Genomic DNA, 26,410 nt, shown 5'->3' with positions numbered 1-26,410 from the left:
TGTTGTACTATGTCCTTTGCTCTTGTCTATCATCCAGTGTTGCTACAGTTTTCTATATCCTTTAAATGCAGTCTTAGATTCCATTAGTCTTTGTTTTTGCTGATGTGTTGCTTTCTTGCACAGACATCAGGTGGTGTTTCAGTAGTAGCAGAGGCCTAATTACCATTTCTGAACACTGTGGCTTATAAATATTTTGATAAGACAAAGGTGTTATTTCATTAATATTTCTGCTTTAATTAGAAAAAAGTGTCAGGGAGCTGTTTTGGATGACAGGATAATTTAAATATCTACATGCAGATACAAATATGTTTATTTAAGACATCCAGCCTTTGTTGTTGTCCATATTGTTTGATGTAAAATATTTTCTTCAACCTAAAGCTTTTCAAAATATATTGTCTAGCTTATTACTTTTGGGTTGATATATAAAAGAGCATTTTTCATCTTTTTTTTTTATAGCACCTCATTCAATTACTAATGATTATTAAAGCACGTGTATATTTGAAGTGTTGAGCATATTTTATGGGCAATGTGCAAGGACTTGTCTTAACTGTGTAAGTGGTATCTGTTTTAATAAAAATTAACTTGGGATGCTGTATAGAAAAATAAATGTTTTTATAAGAAACTTTGATATTTAGTTGACAATTTCCCTACTGAAAATTTTTTTTAAATGCAAGTAGTTTAATTATGATGATTTAAAAATCAATTATTAAACTACAGCATTATGACACAGTCTATGTGAAGCAAGTGAAAGGTTAAGAAATGCTAAATGTTACAAAGGTTTTATTACCTTTAAAGCCAATTTGCTTGTCCTTAACACTGTAATTCAGCTCAGAAGGCAGACTGTTTTTGTTTCCCAGAGCCCTCAGCTGAGCTGAGTGTGTGTAACCAAGCCTTGCATTGTTTCTTTGCTGGGTGACTCCATGTGAATTCTGGAGAGCCGCTGCAGTGCCTGCTCTGGCTCCTCTTGGGGTGCCTGTGGGCTGGGTGTGCTCTTGCTGCTCAGATGATTTTTGCCTTCAGTTTGTGTGGTTGGGCTGCCACGTGTCCTTCCCTTGTGGAACTGCTGCCAGCTGGGGGGGTGGGAGCCGTGAGTGCATCTGCTGTGGCTCTGCACATGTTGGACTCGGTACTGAAAGCAAACACAAAAGCTGCTTTTGCAAGAAGCAACTGCTGAGGACACTGAAATAGTTTAACGTTCTGGAGTTTACTGTGTAAAGTAGGGATTGTGAAAAATGTGAATACTTGTGAATACTTGTTATTCTTAACCTGTTAATGCTTGTTAGATGTTCTTTTAGTTGTGGTTCGTTGTTTGGCTGGTTTTGTTGTTGGGTTGGGGTGGTTTTTTGGGGGGTGGTAGCTTTATTGTCGGGGGGGGCATTCTTGTTTTGGTTTTTCTTTTTATTTGACTGTCTTTAAGACTAGTTTCTGGAAGATGTAATTGCCCTGAACCATCAGAATTGAAAACATTCCATTTTCTGTCTCCTTTGTGTCATGATGTTTTGTGTTGCAGGATATGTGTACATTTTCTCCTAATACATTCCAAAGTAACAGTTGTTTTTCATTGTGTCTTGTAGATTTTGGTGGAGGAACACACAGCAATGAGCGGCGGCCTTATGGGTTTTGGTTCCCACCTGAGAACTCAGAGGAGGACATGAGAAGGCAGAGGCTTCGTAGGTTTGACAGACGATGAGGTTGGCAGGTGTTGGTGTAAAGTGCTATTCAGACTTGCCAAATATTTACAGACATATTTGTAATCTGTAATTTACAGAATACTTTATAATCTTCCATTATTTTTACTACTTGTTGCAAAACTGCATAGGATTTTATGAGTTCAGACTCAGAGTTGGAACTTGAATAAGAAATGTGAGATAAGAATCAAAATGTGATCTTTGGCTGTATCCATCTTAATGCACCTTAAATGGAAGAAGACTGATAGTTTTACCAAACTGTCTTTTTTTTCCTTAAATTATTTTGTATAGCATTGAGAATTCCTTGGCTTTTTGTCTGCTGATGTTCTCAGACAGCAGGTTTTCTTCATCCATTGCAGTTGAAACATTACAGTTTCTACAGAACTTTAAAACTATGCAATTTTTCCTTACAAACCTTTCTCAGTTATCTTTGATGACTAGCTCATTTTCAGGGATTGCCGTGTGAAATGACACTTGAAAAGATTGCTTTGATGACAGTGGCTGGGTCATGTGAGTCTAGGTTTAAAGCTTTTGAGCCAAAATATACTTGCAGCTATCCTTCCCCTGCTGTCCTTACCAAGGAATTATTTAATACAAACTTCAGTGTTGCAGCCTTCCTCATATCATATTATCTAGAGCTTGGATGTGATAAAACTGAGTTGTAACTACTTGTGTTTTCCTAAAGCCTTCCTAAATATTTATCTTTTAAATTAAAAACTGCTGCCCTTTACAGAGCTGAAATCATTTATCAGGAGTTTTGTGTAAAGGCATGTGGCTATGCCATACAAAGCATATATTTAATAATATACTTTTTAAAAAGCATCCATTTCCCTTTCTAAGAAGGCTTGGAAATTATATTTTGTATCTGCTGTTCATGCAGCTTTCAAAGTTCCACTATTTCTCAGTATTTATCTTGTTTGAAGACCAATATGAGACCTGGGTGTTTGTAGACTTGTGGAGATCATGGCTAAACACAGGCTACCTTAAATTCTTCATTTTTGAGAATTTCCTTACCCAGCTAGAGGAGTTGACAGGAGACCTGAGAGCTCAGTTGTCCCTGTGGGCACACCTTCCACACAAGGCTGTCCTGCCTGTGGCACTGCTGCCTGTTCATGTTAACTGATGAACCTTGAGGGGTTGGGTTCCAGTATCTCCCTGAAAAATCACTCCTTGTCCAGGCATTTTTCTCCTCAGGGATGTTCCTCTAAAATTATTGCAGGGAGGTGTGATGGCAGAAGAATAATTTGGTTACTGGCTTTTCACACAGACCTGTTGGAACCTCCTCATCAGCACTGATGGAGTAGAGAATTAGGATAAGCAGTTTAAGGGATTCACCAACCTGTGCTTTATGAAGTCTACTTTGCTATGAGGTTATTTTTTGAATATAAAGAACAGTGCTGTATACTTCACACAGAAAAATATCCTGAAAGGAAATTTTCTATGGTGTTCTTTAAATGAATAGTACCTGTCCTTTCTGTTTGTAACTAATGTACATAGGGGGAACTCTAGTTTGCTGGGAAAATCACAATATCAGGATGCAGACTTTGTGCTCGGGGTTTTGGGACACAACAGGCACAACTGCAGTGGGATTCCATGTACAGACAGAATGCTGATTTCTGGTGTGATCTTGGTTGCTTTTGTATATATGCAATAGCCATAGAATAAAACAGCAGACACTTCTATAGAAGGCCAACTTTTTTATGTTCACTGAAAATAAGTCTCGAAAACCTCCATATTTTTCTCAGCAGGTAATAATTGGATATAAATGAGAAGGATGTAGCATTGATTCCTAACAAATCCTTTAATGTTCTGGTCAAAAGTTCCAGTATAACAATGTGTATTAAGCTCTGATATTTTATTTATTTAAAAGCCCAGGATATGCTGCTAGTCAGGTAAAAAAAGATAGTTAAGGAAAATCAAAAACCAGATTACAATTCTATAAGCACTTGGTTTTGTAAAGTGAGCTTAGACATACATGTTATTAAATATTCACAAAAATTGTCAGTACTAATAAGTGTTTCGTTTTTTTGACTTTTTTTTGTATACAGAATTTAAATAAATATTTTTTAACATTTAAAATGTTTGGTTTTAATTTTAGTAATTAATAAGGTGTATATTTTAAATGACAGAGCTGCTGTCATGTTGTCAGAAATGAAGACTTGTGATACCAAGGGGGTGGATTGATTGTATTGGGATTAACTTTGTTTCTTTTTAATTTAGGGGAAGTTTTGGAGTTAGATTATTGAAAAGTTCTGCTAGGTACAGTATTTGGAAGGTTTATTAACACCTGCTCATTGCAGGTAGGTTAGACTGGAGATGACCTTTAAAGGCCCCTTCCAACCCAAACTCTTCTGTGAGTCCTCAGCAGGATTTTTGCCATTAAAGCCCCCATCAGTTTAGGTTTCTGAGGGCAGATGTGGCAGATGAATCACCAGTGTGCTCTGTTGCACTTGATCTCTTCAGGGACAAAAATTTAAGGGCAGTTATCCAGGTGGGTGTTGGACCTTGCTTATTCTCTGGCCCTGGTCACTGCCTGACTGCCTCAGGTAAGGGCTCCTGAAGCAAACATAGCTTTGTATAAAATATTTCAGCATCTGCAGTTTGATTCCTTTGTTGTAGGAGCTGTGATTTCTTCTGAGTTTTTTGTACTTCCTCTAAACTCTGTGATCAGGTACCAAGTAAGAAATTCCACTCCCTAATTAATCCTAATCAGCAGACTTGTTAATGGGCACATTCTTGAAATTTAATGGTTGAACAACTTAACATATTACTGTTAATAAATAAGGGCTTCTCACAGCCCAGAATTAAGATGTGATGAAAGAACTGCATTTAGCTTTTAAAATTATTTTCCCTCTTCCATCTTGACTTTAAGCACAGGCAAATTCTGTGGTTTTGTGTCAGTGTTCTCTTTTCCCTGGCAGCACCACCTCTCCTGAAGGGAAAAAATGCCCCTTAAAGTACCAAGAAAACAGTATTTATACAGACATATGGGATGTAGTAGGACATAGTGAAGGGACTGCCCACTTTAGGCCAGTAGCTTTGCTATTTTCTTTGCCTGCAGGTCTAAAGTAACTTTCTCTGGCCACCCCTTGCTCTGTTTAATTATAATATCTCTATGTGCCAAGTGTAGATATGCTGTTATATAATAACAGAGAGCTGCTGAACCTTTGAAGCTGCTGCTTCTCTCCAGAGCTGCACTCCAGCGGTGTGAGCGTGGAGATGGCCCAGCACAGCACAGTGACAGCAGGAGTGGACAGCTCAGGAAGGAGTTGGGGCCCAGCTGCCCTCCCTGTTCTTGGGAGGGGATGGGAATGGGGGTTGCTGTCCTTTTCCCCTCTGCTTCCATGGCTGGGGGATTGTGCCCATTTTGGTTCAGCACTGAGGGACTGAGTGTGGATTGTGCTTCCACACAACAGCTGGCGAGCAGATCCTGGTGTTTGTGCTGTGGCTTCTGGAGTGTGCAGACATGAAGAACAGAATCATTGCATGGGTTTATTATAAGCTTCTCATTGTTCCCTATATAAAAAAAATGGGTTATTTCTTACTTGTTACCAGATTTCAGAAGGCAAGAAAATATTAACATTTCTGAGCTTTCAGTCATAGGAGTTGTTTCTGAAGGACTGTCAAGTTTTCTAAAAAGTCTTACAATAAATTCTGATACCCATTTACTCTTTCAGGAGCTGGAAAACTGGAGAAAGGCAGACAGTTTTTCACACAAATTAATATGGTTTGGGCATTTTTGTTCATATGATTGGCTGGGATGGGTAAAACAATTGGGTTAGTGAAAGAGCAGATCAAGGATACATATGACAGCATTCTTCTGTATGAGAACAGCAGTAAGCTCAGCTCTCTTGTCTATTTACCAGCAGAAATTGGCCTAATCTGCAACAAAAGGAGTGCAAAGAAAAGGTTTCCAAAGATGTAGATAGTGAACTTTCCTCATAAGCTAGAGATACTCCAGAATTTCCTTCTGTCGCTTTGGAGCAGGTTAACCAAGTACCCCTTCTGGGCTGTTGGGAAGGTCAGTAAATGTGCTTGCCTTGGTGCAGAATGTTGGATTAGGCATGGTCCTTCACCTAACCATTCTTTCCAAGGATCATTTAAGAGAGATTGGTGTGGAGCCACTTCTGTGAATCCTTGTTTTGCTTCCTTACCCATGGAACAATTGAAAGAACAGCCCCTAAATCTATACAATACTAGTGAGTATGGAATGATCTCTTTGCTGACTTAAAAATTATGAAGTATTTGTGTATGAAGTTCTGCAGGCTGTTGTGACATCATTTACACAGAGATACAACCTGTCTGTGGCCAAAACTTCTGTGACACCTGGTACCATTTATTGCATCTATTTCACGTTTTTACATACATCTTAAATGTTTGAGCACAATAGAATTAAAACATTCTAAAATACTTATTTTTTTTTTTAGTTTTTAAAGTGAAAATGTGTAGAGTCTAACAGACTACAAATACAACTGCCTCAGAGTAGCCATTCTTTATTTTTTAACTTCCCATCAGAATTTAATTGATTTCTGCCTATGAAAAAGTTTAATCTCCAGTGAAAGCATCCCTTTGGAGTAGTGTTTGTCAGGCACATGGAATACTAAATTGTGGAAAAGTTCTTGTTTTCCTGTGTACTGAAACTTTGTTTTGCCAAGCTGAATCTGATGTCAGTTTGGGACTTGAGTGCTTCATTCCAAATCTCGCTATAAACCAACCAGACTTTACTGCAGGTCTTCCTTTAGGACTTGGTCTCACACGTCCTGCATTTCTACTTCAGTGAATCTGTGGAAAACATTTAAATACATGGAATTTCAAATCCCACAAAGCTCAAGGCTGTCTTCTTTTGTGAAGCAGTGGGGCAGTGTGTGGACAAGCACAAGGTTAGCTGTGCTGTGAGGTGTGTGAGTTACCTTACATGGAAGAGCTGTTTGTTGGACAGGTTCACTCCAGAATGATAACTATGGAGTTGTTTTTACTTTGCACTTATAAAATGTCACCTCTAATTGAACTTCCAGTACCTTCTGAAACATCTGGATGAAGTGACTAGGAGAGGGGAAAGCTGCTAAATATCAATATGGAGCAGCATCTGTTGGAGTGCTGATGGGGATTTTTTTTTTCCACCTGACTAGTCTTCCAGATGGTTCAGGTGGGCAGAATTTCAGCAGCTGTTTTTGTTGTTTGGTCAGTTCAAAATGCTGATTTCTGAAATCAGATCCAGTCATGAAATAGATCCCCAGTTTGATGAAGCAACTGCTTCACCTGCTGGAAAGTTCTTACCAGAGCTGACAGAATTATTTTATTGTTTTGAAGACTGATGGGGTCTGTCCTTGCCTGACTGCACTCCTCACAGCTGGCTTTGGAGAGACCCTTTTTCTTGCAAACAACTGTTCCCCATTACAGTTCCTCCCCACGACCTTGGATGGTTGTTTTCTGGCTCACTCAAGACAGTTCTAATGCAAGTCAAGCCTTAGAACAGAAGTCCTCATCTGTACAGGATTTGTCTGTGGATGGCTATTCAGTGGAGTTACAAGTTACTTAAGGATTGCTTGTAAGCCCTGGAAGGGCCGGGAGTCAGTCTGGGACTTTGGTCTGAAGTAGCCATGTGTAATAGCAGAAACAAACTCCCAGATGGCTGTGGTTTATGTTCTGAATCTGGATGATAGTCCAAGTCAGAGCGTTGCTGAGGGCTGCTGGTGTGGCCCCACACGCTGTGCTGGAGCAGTGGCACAGTCCCTGCAGGCTGGCTCTGTGTGCCCAGAGCAGGTGTGGTGCAGAGCACATTCAGTGTGCTCCAGGCTGTGCTTCAAAGCTGTAGGAGGATCCTTTTCAAACAAGTGAGCTGCCTGGGTTAATGGATAAAAGGTTTGCTTAATTTGCCTGAAATACAGGCAAAAAATGTATGTACTATAGGAATTGTGGGGTTTGACTGTTTTGATACTACTTTTGCTTTCCTCTACTGCTCATGAACCAGCCGAAGTAGGAAAGAGGTTTTTCTGGTTAACAGTTTACCCTGGAAGAACCCCTGGACCAGTTTTGCTTATGTTGCACATAATAATGTGATTCTGGGAATGACCCATGCCAGTGCAGGTGCTCCCACAAAAGGGCTGCAGCCCACAGAGGAATAATGTCAGAGCACAGGGGAGTGAGAAGGAAGGTGCAGCACAAAGAAGCCACTCTGTACCTGAAACAACACCTGCCCCAGGAAGCTTCTGGCTGCCCTTTGCCTCACTGAAGGGACTGACTGGCACTTGCTGTGGTAACAAGGGAGCAGAGCAAATCCTGGAGTGAGTTGACCCTGGGAGACTTGGAGGAAAGGTATGTTAAGGTTTGTCAGCTTTTTCCCCAAAATAATAAACTGAAGTCCCTGAGCCGAGTCTGGTTAGCCCCCAGCAGTACTTGGTAAGTGATTTCGCCATCTATATTCCGACCAATGAGTTTCCTTGCTCTTTCTCCTCCTGTTTTCTCTCCAGTCCTGTTGGGGGGGGAGGCAGCTGGGCAGATGTGTGGCTGCCAGCCAGGGCCAGCTCCCTACAAAGACCTGGGGCAGCAAGGCCTGGCCATGGCCCCTGCACTGCTTCTGCAGGAGGCTGTATCAGCTCACACCCCCAGCCAAGCACCACCTCTGTCTGGAGCTGAAGCATCTTTGCTGTCCTCTCATTCTGATACCTGTTCTGTGCATGTCAGTCGTGGACTCCAAATCCAGCAGTTCTGTTGTGCACAGATGAATTTGGAGTACTCTTTTAAAATACCATATTTACAGCATAGCACTGTTATGATAAAACAAGTAATATCTGTTTAAAGTTTTGCTTTAATCTCTCCCTTTTGACATGCTCTTTATACACCAGAAGATGACATTCAAGAGATGTTTTCAGTATTTGGCTTGTGCATCGCCTTCCTTGTAATGAAAAACATCATATGAAGCAAAAATACTCACATTTCTAGTGAGCAGATCAGGTGTCAGGTCATGCAGTGTTTTTCTTCCACTTGTTATCCTCTACTTGTTCTATTATCTATCTTCTACTTGTTATCAGAAATCCTGATGCACAGGGATATGAGGGACAGGAATCTGCTACATGCCCCAAGGATTTGCCTTGAGTTTGAACCAGGACCTTCCCTGTGTCCTGGCCATAGTTTGCCAGGGTGATGGGCAGGCAAATCTCACTGGAAATCACTGGTTCTGAATTTAATTCCAGGGCAGTTCACCCCAAATGGCTCCAATTTTAGTGACCTCCAAGTGCAGCCAGCATTATTTTCTGTGTTGCTTTTAATATCCTGCCTGCTGTTGAGGATAAAACTCACTTCTTGACCAGACCTACACAAGATCCAAACTCTGGAATGCCATAGTAAGGGTAATTTGGACTTCAAGGGCCATCATAAGGCCATTGCTTTTAGGTGTGTTTTTACTCTTAACAGTTTCAGCTATGCCTTTTCACACTTAATTTCATTAATAGGTTCCCTGTGAATAATTTACCAATTATATTTCTGCTTATAGTCACTGGACAAATGATTGCAGAGTTAAAAGCATCTGCTGCTTTATACTTCGATCTGTTTTACTTGCTGTGTAATATTAAGCAATTTATCTGCAATTTTGTTTTGAATTACTACAATATTTCTGACAAATGCCTTATGGAATTAGCTGAGCATGGAAAAGGAATTTACACACTTATGAAATATCTCACCTATCAGTAGTAGCTTAAAAATACACTTCCTATATATATTCTTACAGACCACAGTAAAATGAAACTGGCACAGTTGCAAAAACTCTGTATCAAAATGATACACAAATATGGGGGGGGGGGGGGTTGTGTGATGTTTTTAAAGCAAACAAAAGAGCAACATGGTAAAATGCTGTAAAATTGCCTATTTAAATTATTGCTGAGGCTTTTTGTTGATGTTTTAAATATTTTTGGTGCATTTGTTCAAGTTAGGTGAACAGAGGTGCAATTCCAGAACCCCTTTTTATTCCCTTGTTTTCACCTTGTCCCTAGGACCCAGTTTGCAGTAACACAGTACACAGGGTTTTGGTTATTGTTTACCTCAATGCAGTTTATACCAAAAACCAGAAAAGCCACAACCCCTCTCCAGAGTTTCTCACCTGAAAAGAGGCTGCGGATGAGTGATAGAGGAGCTGGTGAGCACTGTCAGGTAAGGCTCACAAAGGAGACCTCAATGTGTTATCAGCTAAATCCACTCGGGGAACGGGGCCATCGCCTGAGTCACTGGGTGTTTTGTTCCTGTGACTGAGCAGCAGCTGCAGCTCCCAGCCCCCTGGGGCTTTAGCTGAGGCCCTTTAGGAAACACAGCTTGCACACCTTGGAGAACAGGTGGCCTAAGCACTGGTGCTCCTCTTCATTTGCTGCTTTCTTCCTGTAGGAAGCTGCTGAGCTGCTCAGCACCTCATGGAGTCGAGGCTTTGGGGTTTATGTCAGACTGGAGAGCTGCTCTCCCCTGCTTGTGGGATGCTGCCTGAACCAGGGGATGGAATTCCTGCATACAGGTCAATGGCAGGGATTGGCCCCTGCTCCAGTGTCGGATCTGACAGGTGCAGTCGGGATCAGCCCGGAGCGACCCGAGGTGTGCCCTGTCCCAGCGGGCACAGGACCCCAGGGAAATGTTCCCTGGCACAGGTGGGACTGGCACATGCCCCAGGAGGGCTCCTGACCCCTGCCCAGCTGCAAGGGCAGAGTCAGTTGACCTCCATGTAAGCACAGCACATCGGAGGGGTTTGGTTGGTTGTGTCAGGAGGAAGTTGCACAGTCAGATGTATTTACACTTGACTGGACTTATCCTCTGACTGTTTTATTTTCCTCTGGCTGAGCCTGGAATGTCTGTCTTTCCTGCTCTTTGAGTTTGTGTATCCAGCTTTTAAATTGGCTGATCAGCCTGTTGTACTTGTGATGGCTTCAGAGGGAGTTTGTTTTGAATTAGGACCCTTGGATGAGGATCGCAGTTTCCTTGAAAATCCTTTTTCTGGGGGGCGCCTCAGTGAACACAAATTGAAATGAAAAGTGTTGGAAAAAGCATCTGAATCCATTCTAATAAAATGTAGCTTATTTAAGTGGTAAAAGGAGCATTTGTGGCCCTTTTCACATGATGGATTCTCCATTTGCAATCCGTGTTTTCAGATGTTTCCCCACGATAGAGAACTATGAAAGAGTTCTGGTTTTACAGATGAATGAAGGAGGTACAAATGTGTTTTAATTTTTTCAGAAGGTGATTAGTGCTTTAGGATATGAACATTTTTACAGTCAGTGCTTTAAAAAATAAAAAGGATCTTCAGAGCTGTCATTCCATAAGGATCTTAATGGTGACGGTTCTTTTTTATGGTGGTGTATTTACAAATAAAGAAGAAAAAAATTAACAGTTTATTGTCCTAACATTTCTTATATTACTCACTCAGATAAATTCACCCATTTTATCACCATGTCACTGTTTCTTTTCAATTAATATTAGAAATTGCTCTCTTTCTCTGGCAGCTTAGATTAGAGTTTAATAATTTAATCTAACTGCTCTTACAAATTACTTGTAAATATAAATACAGGTTTTGAAGGATTTATCTCAGCTAATTTTATTTTCTTACATAATCTGCTGTTGAATGGATTTCCAGCTTTTTATTTGTCATGAAAGCTGAATTAACAGTTCTTTCAGAGTCTGATTCAGTACTGCAGTGGTAAAAGACTTTGATCTTCATTGTTTTTATTATTAGATTATTTTTTAACAATTACATTTTCCCCTTCCATCGGAAACAGCAAGTGCAAAGTTTCTTTAGCTTGGGAAATTCAGCTACAGGGCTTTGACATTTGTATGTTTGCACTTTTCTATCAGTATGGATAAATATTTATAATATGCCATGTAAATGCACATATTCTTCCTGCAGTAAATGCCATTTCTAACAGAAAATCCATTCTCTTGCACAACAGATATGGTGTCCTTGGTATTCCTAGCTTGACTCAATCCTCCAAGCTCACCTTGCTCCCTGTACTTTACAGCAGTGGACTCCAATGGGACAGAGTTTTGTCTTTCTTAATTCATTCTTTTACACGAGATTTTACTGTCTGTGGCTGTGTGTACATGGGTGGATGAGACTCAACAGATCCCTCATCTTTGTCTCACTTTTCCATTCCAGCAAAGAGAACAGTGCTGCACCCTTGAACGCAGATTCAAACACGAGCTGCCGTTTAAACCTTTAGCACGTTGCTTATCCTCCCACAGGCCTCTCTCTGTGGCTGCCTGCTTTTGGCTTGCTCCTTAGCCGTGCTTCAGGCATACCTGGCATCTACTGATTTTTTTCCTCTGCTCTTGCCCTTCTTTAAGAGTCTCTGACAGGGGGGCTGATGCAAACTGCAGCTCAGGCATCACGGTGGTCAGCCAGAAGCTATATTCATTAGCAAAGAACTGACACGTTCCCCGCTGGCCCTGGCACTCGATGAATGGTGCTGATCTGAAATCTTCCAGGCAGCTTCCGGGTGACATCAGGGACTGTCCACCACCCTGGTCACCAGATCCAGTGTGCTGCAAAGAACAAAGAGACAGCTTGGTAACTGTGTGTGAAAAATAGGTAAATGATGTTCATCTGGTTTTTTCCCTACTTGATTTTAACTGTGCTGTTTTTTGTCATCTTAAATTGGAGTAAGCTTCTTTTGCAGGACAAAATCTTGATTTGCTCTGTAATAAATTAATCTCAAAGTCTAGAGCTGGCTCACTTAACTTTCAGGTACTTAGCAAACTGAAGGAAAGAGTAGTCTGTGTTGATTGAGAATGATGCTGTTATCCAAACTGCTGCAAATGTAACTTGAGGATGGCTTTAAAAGGACCTGGGGCTCTAATTCTGAAAATGATGTCTTTGTACACAAAAATCCAATTGTTTACTACTGACAAGAAGGCAAAACCTTTTCAATTTTAGGAAATGAGTATCTTAAGTCTCTGAGTACAGTGTATGTAGCTACATCCAGGTTCTGCAATTTGGAACTAACCTTTGTCTTGTTTCTTGTGAATTTTCCTCTTTAATGTTTGTTAGACATTGAATAATTTATTTTTCCGAGCTAAAAATCCTTGAACCTTTAGAATACAAAAGCTGGATGAAAGAAATATATCTATATAATCACGCCCCCACTTTCTTACCATCAAAAAAGAGTATCCTATCCAAAGGCTCCTCCAGTTGAGTGGGCAGGGAGGGATGGACTGGTCCTGGCTGTGCAGTGCCACTGCCTGTGCCGGGGCCTCGCACACAGCACATCTGCTGATGTAGGGCTGGATCTCCTCCTCGGACAGCGGCGCCGTGGGCAGCGGCGCGGCGCTGGACAGCCAGTAGGACTTGTCATTGCGGCTCGCATAGTAACACACCTGGTTGATGTTGCAGTAGGCAAAGGGCATGGTGCTGAACACAGGCAGGCAGGATCCTGCCAGACCTGGCAATAACAGCAAGCGGTGACAATTATTCCATTTCCTAGGTGAGTTGAAAACTGTATTCTGGCCAATGTTGCTACAAAACTACGTATTTTAGCAGGACTTAGGTAATCCACAGATGTTAAACCTGCCAATCCCTTTAACAAATGTCCACATGAAAAACAGAGACCTATTACAAGTAAGTATCTTCCTTTGACTGATAATATTTAATTGTGTCAATCAATTTAAACATGATGTAGTATGTCACCATGAGAAACAGTTATGATAACAAATTTCTTAGCTGTGCCAACACTGAAAAATAAATTAGGCAAGAGGTGGCGGCTGGTTTAAAAGGAGATCAGCTATTTACAAACTCATTAGTAGCAGTGAAAAACCAAATGACGATGCTGATAAATAGAAACATTTTTGTGAAGTATGACAAGCCGTTGCTAGCAGTGCATTAAGCTGAAATCTCAGTAGCTGTCCTACTGCCTTCCAGAAAGGTTTCACTCACTCCCAAAGTGAAATAAAAGGATTGAGGGATTTTGCGGAGCCAATCCTGTGAAATTCTCATCAGACAGACATCGGTGAGAACAAAGAAGTGACCAGTGCATATTTCTGTGGTGATCTTCTTCCATAACTGAATTTAAAAGTTTCATGATGGCCTATTTACTTAACAATAATCACTGCACAAAGTTCTGCCTTGAACTTGGTGTGTGAAGTGTTATTTCTGTAATGCCCTCAAATTCAAATACCTTCATTAAAGACATGTGGCATTTCTGTACAAAAGCTACTTTTGTTTATCACTGATAATATTCCATTCCAGTACTAATAAAGGATCTGGAGCAGCCTGAGTAGGAAAAATGCCTGCAAAATCACACAGGAGACAAGGTCTCTGTTTCCTTGGAATCTTATTTTCACTGCTGTTATGAGGCATTTTGTTAGCAACTGGCTCTCCTGGGGAATGCCAAACACACAATAGTGAAAACATTCTAAAACATCACTGCTATTCTAAAAATAGCTCTTTTTATTGCCCTTTTTGTTCAGCTTATTAGGTCCTTGATCTTTCCTCCTCAGAGACTTCTCTGACTCTTGTATAACAAGTCAACAAGAATTTAGGAAACTTCTTCTGTGCAAATTGCCACCAATCAGTTCCTCAGGCTGCAAGTCGGGCAGCTTATTTAGACATCTAATTTTAGTCAGAATTGTAGAAGACAGGGAAGAAATCACCCAAGGCACCTAAAGGAGCTGTCTCTGGAGGAAATTTGGCTTTGGCTTTTCTAAAAAGTATTAGCTTCTGACTTTGAAAAGCACAGGATTCTGCTGTACACATGATGCATAATTTACTTGTAAAGCTTACTTATACTGCCCAATTGTACTTACCCAACTTAACCAGCTCTTTCCCAAGCTGTGTCTATAGTAAAAAAGGAGCAGATCCTCCAGGGAGTTATTTCAGAGTGGCCAAATGAGATTTCGGACCTAGGAAAATCTCTCCTGGAGCTTCAAAGTCAGTCTAAAATGAGCTGGGATAAGTGAAATAAACCACTTATCTCTCCACCTTCAAGTCAAAATTACTCAGAAAGACTTTTCCATTCAGTTACAGAGCAGCAGAAAGCTATTTTAAATGGGTGACAATAGGGCAGCATAACCAAGTTCATTATCATCAGTGTAAATTAATTTTGAGTCCGTATAAAATAAGTAACTGACAGTTCTATAGCTTGCTCAATGTGACTTGTCTTTCCTTGTATAGACAACACCATATTATCCCTTAGCTGGAAAGCAATTATGTACAATACATACCAAGATCTTGATTGTGGGCTTTCTCTTGTCCTTCTAGGTACAGCAGACTATAGCCAGTCCATAACTTTGGCATCCCCTGTGGGCAGAGTGGTTCTCTGTCTGACTGACTGTGCAGGACGAGCAAGAATCCACTTGCAGATCTAATTTGGGGGCCTGGTTGTCCTGGGACACCAGTCTGACCAGGTGGACCTTGGAGAAAGGTAAAAGAAATTTACTTGTATTACATGCAGTAAAAGTTCACACCAGCTGTGTGTTAAACATTCAGTAAGAAGTTCCCAACTGAATATAATATAACTTCAAGACTGTCATGGGCAATAAAGACACAAGTAGGCTTCTGTTATCTTTCTTCTGGGAGAGAAATGAACTAGATTGCTACTGAATGCTTGGCACTTGGCTTTTCTATTGTGCCTCTGTCTTGTGCTGTATGGATTAAGAAATGAACTGAAGTGGGCAATGATTTCCCAGACTTACTAGGATCAACAGAGTGTCTGGAAGGAATTTGAATCCTTGCAGTAACAGTCAGTGCCCCTTGCTCACACAGGTATTAAACCCTTAATTTTTTAGAGACCAGTCACAGTTACAATACAACTTCAATTACTGCCAGACAGTTGCCCCATTAGCCCTAGCTCAGAGATGCATGCCTATTGATATATGCTGTCTAAGTATGGGTGCTTAATTGTCTTTCTGCTTAACACTGGATGCCGAGATAAATTTTCTTCCAACAGGTCTTGTTATGAAATCATTCACAAATGTCACTGTCAGTGCTTGAACTGAAAGGGGGCATGAGGTGTCATGGAATCTCGGGCTAGAGGTGGATGTATCCATGGGGGAATTGGGGGAGCAGAGAGGAAACACGTCCGTGCATCATCTCACATGTCCCCCCCCCCCCGAAGTCATACTCCATTCTTACCTTGTGGTCCAGCATATCCTTGCTCTCCTCGGCTCCCTTGGTCACCTGGTGGTCCAGGTGCCCCAGGTAACCCATCTTGACCTGGCAGGCCACATGATCCTTCTTCACCTTTTATGCCTAGATAAATACAGAGTATGTACTTTTCTTTCACAGGACTGCATTTAAGGTTCTGCATTGTCCAAACACAGAGGGCCAGACAGCAAACTGGACACTGGGACAGGGAAGTGCAGAACTGCTTTTGCTGGGAATTCTCTTCACCACTTATTCACCCTGTGACTATAGCAGTAGCTCAGAGACATGACTTAGGAACAGCAGCTCCTGATAAGGTTTCACATCCTCTCCAGAGATCTTGTGTAATTTACAGTTGAAATCAAAGCACTCCCCAACACACATTATTGTGCAAGCCTTGTGCAGAATTGCCATCAGGATCCGTACCGTGGAATGAGCTGTAACTCCTCCTGAGGCAAGCCAAGCTGTCAGCTTTGTGAACACCATTCAGCAAAATCTTAGAATGCATAGTGAACTCCCTTTGAAGTAAAGGATGTACTGGAGTACTTACACAACAGGGAGGGACTGCAGAACTGGACATTTTTAGGCTCCTGATGGCCCCACCTTTTTGTATTTCTCACAGTGTCCACTCATTTTATACATTAGCAGGGAAGGTGTGGCCGTGACAGTAAAAGATACATTTCATGTAGGGTGCAAATAATGATGGGCATGTGCACTGGCTACTTAACACATAAGTGGAATTGAACAAAGTAACACTTATCAGGCATTCTTGCACTTAGAAGTCGTTTTCATCTTTTGATAAAAAACAGTTTTCAGGTGAGGGTGTTTCTCAGTAATGGTGTTTCATTCCTTGCAGACTTTGCTATTTAACCTGCAGACTGAGTAATTCAAGGTTGTCTCACAACATTCAAAGTTCCCCTTGTTAGCTTTTACTAAGAAAGTCTGAACCAGTCAAAAAAATTAACAGCTTTCCTATGTTGGTTGCAGAGTTATTCTGCCAAAGCTTAAGCACATTGAGGGGTTTTATTAAAACCCCTTGCTTTCACCAGTAAAACTTCCAGTCTGCCTTCCACGACAGGAAAAAATTGGATTCTCCTATCTTAATGAAGGAAAAAGCATTACTATTTCTTTATTACTTACATAAAACCAATGCAAATATGTGTATGTATATCACAGAATCACCTAGTTTTACAGAAACCTTAATGATGTATACAATGGAAACACAGCTGTGTAACCCCAGAAAACCCTTTAGCTGGCAAATCAACTAAGATAGTAGAGAGTTAAATGAAAACTGCATTGTTTCCTTTCATGAAACTGCTGCAGGCAATCTCCAGGGAGACAATCGTGGAGTTTTTTTTCCTCTGGACACACTGGCTATCCAGAGCAGCCAACATAGCAAACTTTGTTTTCCCAAGTAGGAAATACCGAAAACCACACAAGGGATTTCACCATCTAAACTGAAGACACTGCAATACAGCCTATGCTGTGTTTCTGTGAAGGTGGCCTCTCTTTTGGGGTCACCAGTACCAGGATCACCCTTGTTTTCTTTTCACCTGTCAGAAGAACATTTCAGTCTTTCATCACTTCCTCTTAAGATCTCTTGGTCAGTTTTCTTTGGTGGTAATTTTTTCATGTTCTAGCAGATAAAGACCTCTGTTGTAGCCACTTCTCTGACTTCAGTCCTTTTAGGGCTTTGGGATTCATTATTGCTAGATTTTAAAGCATGCATATTTTAAACATCCTCCAAATAGGTCTAAACCACAGGAATGGCTTTATAATTTGGTGGGGAAAAGGAAAAATGCCACTTGAACTTTTTTTCTTGAACAGTGCATTATGCTTTTGCCCTGCCTGGCCTAGGAAATGGGAATGTAGTGCAGGAAGGCTCAAACAGTCTGGTTCAGCTACATTTATCCATCATCCTCAGCATTAAGCAGCCCACTATGTGTTTCTGGAGACTGTTAGTAAGTGTTTAAGGAGAAAAGAGAGGGTAAAACACAGAGAAGCAACTCTGACCCTTTTGAACTTGTTGTCTAAATGGCTGAGAAGAACATCCAAGCTTTCAGAACATGAGCTTACCTTGGGGTCCAGGGTGGCCTATTGGCCCTGGTAATCCTGCAGAGCCATCCTGTCCTCTTTGCCCTGCTTCCCCAGGAGGCCCTGGGATTGTAGGGCATGAATCATCTACTTTTCCTGGTTCACCAGGGTCACCTGGAATGTGTAATGGGAAAGTGAATTGCAAGACTGGCTGATAGCTCCCATGCAAAAATGTGTTTTGCATATTTTGTTTCTGCAAAACCATCAATAGGCAGGCCAAAAAAACTAGCCTGAATCAGCCATTTGAAGTAATTATAATGCATAATAAAAATAATAGTCACATTTTATATATTGAAGGTTACTGGAAGCTTTTGCCTGTTTGCATTTTGGATCAGCATTTAGTCAGATGGAGAGTTCAATGTTTGTAGTAATCCAGTGTTAGGATTCAAGTTTTTGCTGTAATTTTGGTTAGAAAGCATCTTGTGTGGAAAAAAAAAAGAACAAGAACCAGAAACAAATGTTTCACAAGTCTAATTGACATCCTTTCATGAGAGCTCTCACAGAGCATTCTCATGATACTGGTGCTGTTTATGTGAAATATGTATTAGAACTATGTCCTGCTAGCAGCTGAACGTTTCTATACGTAAGGGAGTTCCCATGAAAAGAACAATAATCAAAAGTCATGAAATTACCTATAAAACCTGAAGGGTTTGAAAAATGGAAAGCAGATTGTGGCCATTGAGGTGCAGGTGGAAGCAAGTTTCAGACATGTAAATTAGAGTAAAGAATGGAATGAGAACTGAAATCACTTACATGAGGTGACATTAGAAACAAATAGTTCAGAAATTTTTAATCAAATGAGAAATCATTTAAGTTGGCAACTGCAGGGGTCTTTTTTCTGAGATTATTTCAATTATTTGCATGCAAATTAACATTAGTATGATTATATATGAATAGAAGGATCACAGTTACAGTTGAATGACAATGAGCAACAGGTTCATAAATACCTGTGGGTCCTCTGGGACCAGGTCTTCCTGGAAAACCTTGGTCTCCTGGTTGTCCTAAAGCACCAGGTGGACCCTGTGGGCCATGGGCCCCCATAGGACCTGGAAATAAAACCCCAAAAAAGATAAATAAAATACTTGAGTAACATAAAATGGATGCTTGAGTAACAAAAAATGCTTCAGAATCTTCAACTCTTTTGTGCCACAGAAAGAAATACACATTTATTCTGCTTTCCCTGGTCTAGATCTGACTTAAAATTTACAACTCTTCTCTTTGTAGAGATTGGAAGTGATTGGTGTAAATGGGATTTCTCTGCAGTGTGTGAAAGAAGCAGATTTCTGTTTTCAAACTAAAGAATCTGTTGAAAACCCCAAGCTATTGATATGGGGCAGATGTAAGACTGTTAGTTCAAACATATCTACATTTTTCATAGTTCCTCAAGACCCCTGAAGAGAGGTCATGGTTTGCTTGGCAAACTCAAATGTTTTACTGGACACAAGGCTCAGTCACAGGGGCTGGGCATAAGTGCACACAGAAGTTAAAAACATCTCTGACCATACCCTTTGGGCCTTCTCTTCCTTGGCTCCCTGGAGGGCCTCTGGCTCCTTGTTGGCCTCGTGGTCCAGGATTACCTGGTGCCCCTTGCATGCCGGTATCACCTGGATCTCCTTGCACAAAGATAGTCTCTCCAGGAGGACCAGGATTCCCAGGATCACCTATGGAAAAGAACTTTATTCTCAATGTATGCACGAAGTACAAACATCTAAAAATAGCCATGTTCTGCTGGTGGAGTTTTTTTAAAATGTTACTCTAGTATGTGGGTTTATTTTCTCTAGGATGTAGGACAGCCCTTGCATGATTTTGGAAATACTAGCATTGGACTTTGTCCAAGGAAGACAATGTCAGGAATAGTCCCCAAGGTTATTTAACTTCCGTGCAAGCAGAAGAGGCAGCAAGTTACTGGTACATTCATTGAAACACTGTTTCTCTATATTTATATCATACAGATTTATTTTTGTGTTGCTTAATCTGGAGATCTGCATTTTGTTCTTGCTCTGCTTACCTACCCAGCGTTCACTGCTCTGTGTATTCACTGAGATAGCAATGGGTTTCTTTATTCCCTGTTATTCCCTATGCACTTCTATACATTGTTTCACAGACAGTAACCCTGTTATTCCTAACAGTCTCAGGGGTTTTCTACATGAAAGAAGTTGGTATGTTTAGTTTTAATACCTCTGATTCCATCTAAGCCAGGTAATCCTTGATCACCTGGAGGACCAGGGGAAGCACTATCAGGAGATCTTCCCATAGGTCCAGTGGGTCCAACAGGTCCTCTTCTACCTAAGGGATCACAATTTAAAAAAAAAATCTGAGGTGGTTTATTTTTTTTTAGATTACAGACAGAAGTTACTAAGTAAAAGAATGCTGACATGAGAAGTCATGGAGGTAATGTATGCTCCCCCTTGTATACCAAACATACCAGTCCCCAGGCAAATGAGGCCATCTTGTCAAAGTGAAAATATCCATTAGATTTTTCAGTTTTAATTCTTCCCATAAAATCTATGTAACCTGAAGAATACATTATCTCAATGTGGCACATTGCCACAAATACCCACGTTTTCCTGAATTCCAGCAAGGGCAGAAATGGTAACAATATAAGGTGAGTGGGGACTATGAAATGATTCTGCCTGGGGCAGGAGAAGTATTCACAGATTGTTCCTAGCAAAAGGGATTCCTAAAAACCTCAGTGAACAAAATTAATTTACTAGCCTTAAATGCATTTTTTTCCTAATCTTTAATCTGGATTTTTACACAATAAAATATTTATGCCCTTACTTGTGATAGGCAGAGTTGCAGGTTACCATCCTCTCTACAAAACTTTTGAAATGTTGCAGCTTGTTAACATGTGGGTTGCATTCTGTTGCCTTCTCTTTTCTGCAAAAAACCAAATCTAGTTTCTTCAGTCTTGCTTTTGACCCCCTCTTTCCATTTAATTTCTGGTGAGTTTTCTCTTATTTGTCAAAACTGGCTACAACCATCAGAGACTCTGCCTATCCTATGTCAAACAGTATTAATACATCTCAGAATTAAACCTCCCTTTTCCTCAGCAGCACCATTCTGTTGACTCCCCCAGTTCACAAACTAATAATCAAACTAAGAAAAATGAGTGTCTTCATCTTAGAATAATTCACCTCACCAGTTTTCACCTCCTGCTATTTTTATTCCATGTGTTACGTGACTGTGGCAAGGTCTGCCAGCATAAAGCTAATGTCATTTCTAATCACAGAATTGCTGAGATTTGAGTGGGCCTCTGGAGACATTCTAGACTTACCCTGCCCTCAAAGCAGGATCCACTAGAGCAGGTTGCCTCAGGCTCTGTCCACCTGGGGTTCGAATATCTCCAATGACAGACACTTCGTAACTTCTCCAGCAACCTGTTCCCATATTCAGTTCCCTTCACAGGGAAAACAGAACTTTTCCTTGTATTTAAGTAGAATGTAGTGTATGTCAATTTGTGCCCATTCCCTCTTGTCCTGTCACTGGATATCACTATGAAGGAGCTGTCTCCAGGTCCTTCCCATCAGGTACTTACACACATTAATAAACTCCCCCTGAGCCTTCTCTTCTGGAGCCAAAGCAATTCCCCCTCTCTCAGCCTCTCCTCATAGGACAGATGCTCCAGACTCTTCACTTTCTCAGTGGCCCTTCCTCAAACACTTGCTTTTTCCCATTTCTATGCAGTTCCTAAATCAAGCTCTAAAATAACCACTGCAATCTTGTGAAGCAGTTCTATCTTGCACTTAAATCAGAACAACTGATAGATTTACTATAGTTCTGGGACTGCCAGATCTTCTGCACTCTTCTTCTTCAGGAATTTCTTCCCAATTGGCAACCCTACCTAGCAGTTCCCTGAGTCTATTCAAGTCCATAATTTTCTATTTTCATTCTTTCCTATAACATAAACCAGAAATTCTGGAGTCTCTGTATCTCTGCTCGGGAAACATCAGCATGTTAAAACAGAAGTGTTTTTAGGGAAAGAATCTTCTGAGCAATGTTCATATTAATCAGAGTAAGAACCTTTAGAAAAAGAAATTTAGTATGAGCTTAATTTCAACTCTGCAGAGCAGCACTTTGGAGAAAGCCTTTTCTTACCTGGAAAACCTGGGAATCCCCTTTCTCCAGGGGGGCCTGGAATAGAAATACCAGGCCATCCAGGTTCACCTCTGTCTCCTTTTGGTCCAGTTTCTCCTGAGTATCCTGGGGGCCCTGTCTCACTCTGACCTTTATAAGAAAACAATTATGTACATAAAACTTACAGCAAGTACAAATACAGATGTGCAGAACAGAAATACCAGTTGCAGATGTTCCTCCTTGCAAGGGTTGCCTAGTGCTGTTTTTCTGGTTCTCTCTTGGAAGCTGGATAGAGTTTTGTTGAATCTGGCCCTAATTCATCACTTTCAAATAAAGTAATCTTTTTGCTTGAATGCTCTTCTTCAGGGGTGATTTTATATGGTGTCATTATTGTCTGTAACTTGAAATGTAAACTGATTGAATGGCTCTACATTTAATTTTCTATCACCATATATTTATAATCTTTAGATAGATTATAAGCATTGTTTTTTAATAGTGCTTCGAAAGTACCTTTTTAAAGTTGCAAATACAAAAGCATGAGTAAAATCTACTTAAGTTTGAGGCACAGCTCCCATGGACTTTAAATGGAGCTGGGATTTCACAAGTCTCCTTTCAATTTGTTAGTTTTATCTTTTATATATTAAAAAAAAAAGAGACTTGGCTCTCCTTTGAATCATCTGCACTGAACTTTTTAATTTTATAAACAGCCTTGAAGCGTTCCAACAAAACTATGTGAGCAATGGAAGTTTGAAAGTTTTCCCCACAAATAACTGCAGGTGTGCCATTAAGCATACTTTAGATTCTGTTTAAAAATTTAGTCTGAGCCTGAATAATATCTTCTGGGCAAGGCAAACATCAAAATTACATGCACCTTTCCTTGCACATTCAGTCATGTAGGAGAATATTTTCTGTTCCAGTTATTTCTCATCTTTACCTGGAGCTCCTGCAGAACCCTTCTGACCTTTTAGTCCATCCAAGCCATCCAGTCCAGGCAGTCCAGGAAGACCTGAGAGGTGTTACACAGGTATGACTGGGTACCACAACAATCCTCTACAGTTACAACTAAAAATCAAGCCTTTTTTTAAATCTGACAACGTATACTGGATCAAAATAGGATATTTGCTGAATTTGATTACTGGCAACTGCAGATGAGATCACATTGCAGTGCAGTCTTTTTGGAAAGGCAAGAGTGAAAAGTTTAAAAACAGCAATCAAAATACAATTTCACATCAAAGCAATCAGAAAGTACAACTTTTAATCCTTTAGGTACTTCCATCCTGCAGCTAGCAGATTATGGGCTAATCTATAGAGAACCTCGTGTCTGTGGTTGGACTGCTACTGCTACATGTGGTTGCTACTCCAAAGTTCCCTGTGCTACCACTTCACGGCCACTGATGGGGATGCAGAAACTGCCTAGGATAGCTGTAAAGCTGGAACTTCTTTACAGCTTCTGCTTAAAACAGAAGTCCAATTTAACCCAACTGCACCAAAAAGAGGCTAATTTTCCACCTGACTTATTTTCTCTGATCCTTCAGATTTCATGCAGAAAATGATGCTTTTTTGCATCACTCTGTTACAAAAGCTCTGAAGAGAAATCTATAACTGAAACCTCTGGTGACACATGGTAGTATATAGAGCAGCTCTGTCATTAGTGATGTTCACTAGCACTGGCTAAGTGTTTGTGATAGATACAACTTTTGCTTTATAATTTGTGCTTTTTTGAAAATTTCTAAAACACAATAAATAAAAGAATAAATAACACTTTTAAATCCATTTTTTAAAAAGTTGAGCTAATCTAAGGCTGTGTTTGTTGTTGGCAGTTGAGGATAAAAATATCTCCATGTCATCAGTGCTTTTTAGTTCCTAGGTTGTATAGATAAACTATCAAATGTGAGAACAAACACTTCCTCAATGCAGACAGCAGTCTGTCCCCTGTGATAGCAACAAGTCTGGCAAAACGGATGGGTCATTTGTGAAAGGTTTCAAAGAGGTTTCAGAGACAGGAACAGACTTGGGATGCCTCTTGCTCCAGAGAGGAACACCACTCATCAAGGAGCTGAATGATACTGTCAGTGCTTGTTCCTGTCTCTGTTCCACTTCTGCTGCTCGTCTCTGCGTCCTTTCCTTCCCCACCAGTTCCCGTCCCTGCCCTGCAGGATTCCCAGTCCACTTGCAGTGGGTTTTCCCCACAAGTCTGAATTATCTGTGTGTCTGTCTCCTTTCCTCTGGCCCCTTCCTGGCACAGAAAATGTAGGTTCTCTCTTGGGTGCCTGTGCTCAATCCCAGCATGTCCAGCATCTCACCAACCTGCCATGGATCCACTGCAGGCATCTTGGGAGAATTCATTGCTCTACTTAAGCACATATGAATGGATATATTTTTTTAAAGTTTATAAACTGGTCAAATTTGGCAAGGACAAACTGCTGTAGGAACAGCAACACAAATACCCTTCATCAACTGCATCACCTGTCAAATTTAAGTGTCCCTAGTGTTTAATTTAAGCATTAAAAGATGAGTCATCTGATAATGAAAAAATAAAAAAAAGCCCTAAAGTTTTCTAGCAGGCACACCAAAAACTATAATCATATAGCTTTGTTCTCAGAAACTGTTGAATTATTTTAGTTAAAATTTAACAAAAGATGAATTGAAAAAAAAAATCCAGTGTGTAGCAAACACCAGTCTGGAAAAATTTTAAATCTAGAAAACTGTTTGAAAACCTGCAAAACATTGATAATATACTCTCTGTGTAATCCACTTGATAATATGGGACACTAGTAATCCAACTTGTAATATCTTCTATGACCTTAATTAACTGTTCTTTAAATTTTCATTACATTCTAACTTTCATTCCTGCTTTCTGTATTCTTCTTGTGGTTTGGACATGTTCCCATTCTAAAATTTTATAAGAGTTGCTTTTGGGGAATTTAACAGTGGCATTTTAAAATTATTAAGAACTCCTAACTAATTTTGGCCCCCAGGTCACCATTTAAAACTTTTTTGATCTTTGGCTCATTCAGGCAAGATTGATGGCTTGGTTTTACTTGCTTTCCAGGGAATTTCTGACACATTTGCCAACAATCCATTATAACATCAGCACTTGTAATTCTAGATTTTTGGATTGCTATGGTCCCAAATTTCTAGGTACAGCTGAATTGGCTGACCTGAGCATGAACCACTCTTTCTGTGTTGTACAGCCCAATTCAGCTCCTACTCACACAAGTCCTGGTGATGGTCTGACTATTACTTGCTCCATCAAGGATTACTCACACGAGTAAGGTTTGCCAGGCTAAGCCTTTAACTAGTAAAACTACTGTAATAAAGAAAATGGGATTATGCTCTGATAGATAATTTTTAACTTTTTTTTTTTTCAAATCTAGAACTTCTTTAAAATCTAAAACTTCAGGCACAAGACCTTTAATATAACTGAGAACAAATGAGACTAACAAGGCCATGTACTTAGCTATAAATTATCAATTTCATTTCTGATGCTTGAACCAGCACTTTTTGAAAACAGCACCAAGATCTATATATCCAGTTGAATTGGAATACAAATACCAGTCAGTTTTCATTACTGGGTATAGTTTCAAAGGTATTAACCTTCTTTTCAGCTATGCTGGCAATATATAAAATCCTCAGTTCAGCAGGCAACTCAGTCTCTAAGAATTGCCATTTTGACTGAGCTTTCCCCTCTGCAGGACGTGTGTTAAATGTTATGTTCCTGTGCAGGACTTGGGATAACTTCTGCACAGTATAGTAAAGAAGTCTTGTGGCAAGAAGGAAATTGTACATTAATTATGAAGAAATTTTTAGCAGAAGAATGCTTTTTTTCTTTTTTGACCCCTTTCAGACATCCCTGCCACTGCAGATCTCTGCCTTTGTTGCAGGAAATATTGTTTGCAACACTGAAATGTTCTCTTGCACATTATGTACCAGCAGGGAATCTGTCATGACAGTTTAAATCAGCACTGCTTATTTACTGCAAGCAATCATAAATTGTTTCCATTTTTCATTTAGATTTTCAGTAATTTGTAAGAAACCTTCTCAATTTGTCCTTAAGCTGAATTTGAAAAAGTGGAACTACTGTCCTCTCTAACCATTTTTTATAGCCCCAAGTGTTACTTTACTGTGGTTTCTGTACATTGGTCACTAATCATCTTCTTCTTCCTGTTTGGGAACTGGCTATGACAGACACAGGATACTGAGTTGATAATTTCTTTATGGAATATTAATAATGTACAATTTCAGTTATAAGCACAGTGAAAGTTAGTAATGTTCTCCAACAAAAACAATTGTATAGATGAATTGACACTCAATCTAAACACAACAATCATTGCAAGAAATGTAAATTAGGATTTGGAGGAAACAGTTCTCTGCAAAATACTCCAAAATCAGACAAGCAGCAAGAAAACCAACAATAAAACACAACTCAAGTTATCACAATTTGTTA

At 40.2% G+C, this 26,410-nt stretch overlaps 2 protein-coding genes across 5 annotated transcripts in view; one reads left to right on the top strand and one right to left on the bottom strand.

The window, feature by feature from the left end:
- The window catches only part of RHBDD1 (rhomboid domain containing 1), a 28,409-nt gene extending 24,626 nt beyond the window's left edge, over positions 1 to 3,783 (top strand). For all 4 annotated transcript variants that reach the window (XM_062498978.1, XM_062498979.1, XM_062498977.1 and 1 more), the window contains one exon: positions 1,575 to 3,783. In XM_062498978.1, coding sequence (XP_062354962.1) covers positions 1,575 to 1,690 — 116 coding nt within the window. In that variant the 3' untranslated portion in view covers positions 1,691 to 3,783. The remainder of the gene's footprint in view (positions 1 to 1,574) is intronic.
- Positions 3,784 to 11,936: 8,153 nt separating this feature from the next.
- Positions 11,937 to 26,410, bottom strand: part of COL4A4 (collagen type IV alpha 4 chain) — a 55,727-nt gene continuing 41,253 nt past the window's right edge. Inside the window, exons 37-47 of the mRNA XM_062498817.1 lie at positions 22,898 to 22,969; positions 21,985 to 22,113; positions 20,065 to 20,172; positions 19,392 to 19,547; positions 18,834 to 18,932; positions 18,519 to 18,527; positions 17,869 to 18,000; positions 15,784 to 15,900; positions 14,874 to 15,062; positions 12,810 to 13,096; positions 11,937 to 12,200 (exon numbers count right to left, since the gene is read on the bottom strand). Of these exons, the coding sequence (XP_062354801.1) occupies positions 11,937 to 12,200; positions 12,810 to 13,096; positions 14,874 to 15,062; positions 15,784 to 15,900; positions 17,869 to 18,000; positions 18,519 to 18,527; positions 18,834 to 18,932; positions 19,392 to 19,547; positions 20,065 to 20,172; positions 21,985 to 22,113; positions 22,898 to 22,969 (1,562 nt within the window). The remainder of the gene's footprint in view (positions 12,201 to 12,809; positions 13,097 to 14,873; positions 15,063 to 15,783; positions 15,901 to 17,868; positions 18,001 to 18,518; positions 18,528 to 18,833; positions 18,933 to 19,391; positions 19,548 to 20,064; positions 20,173 to 21,984; positions 22,114 to 22,897; positions 22,970 to 26,410) is intronic.

Source organism: Cinclus cinclus, chromosome 10 (genome assembly GCF_963662255.1).
Source record: "Cinclus cinclus chromosome 10, bCinCin1.1, whole genome shotgun sequence".
Classification (NCBI taxonomy): Eukaryota; Metazoa; Chordata; class Aves; order Passeriformes; family Cinclidae; genus Cinclus; species Cinclus cinclus.
Note: the sequence above shows the minus strand (reverse complement) of the source record. Positions and strands in the feature narration are given on the sequence as shown.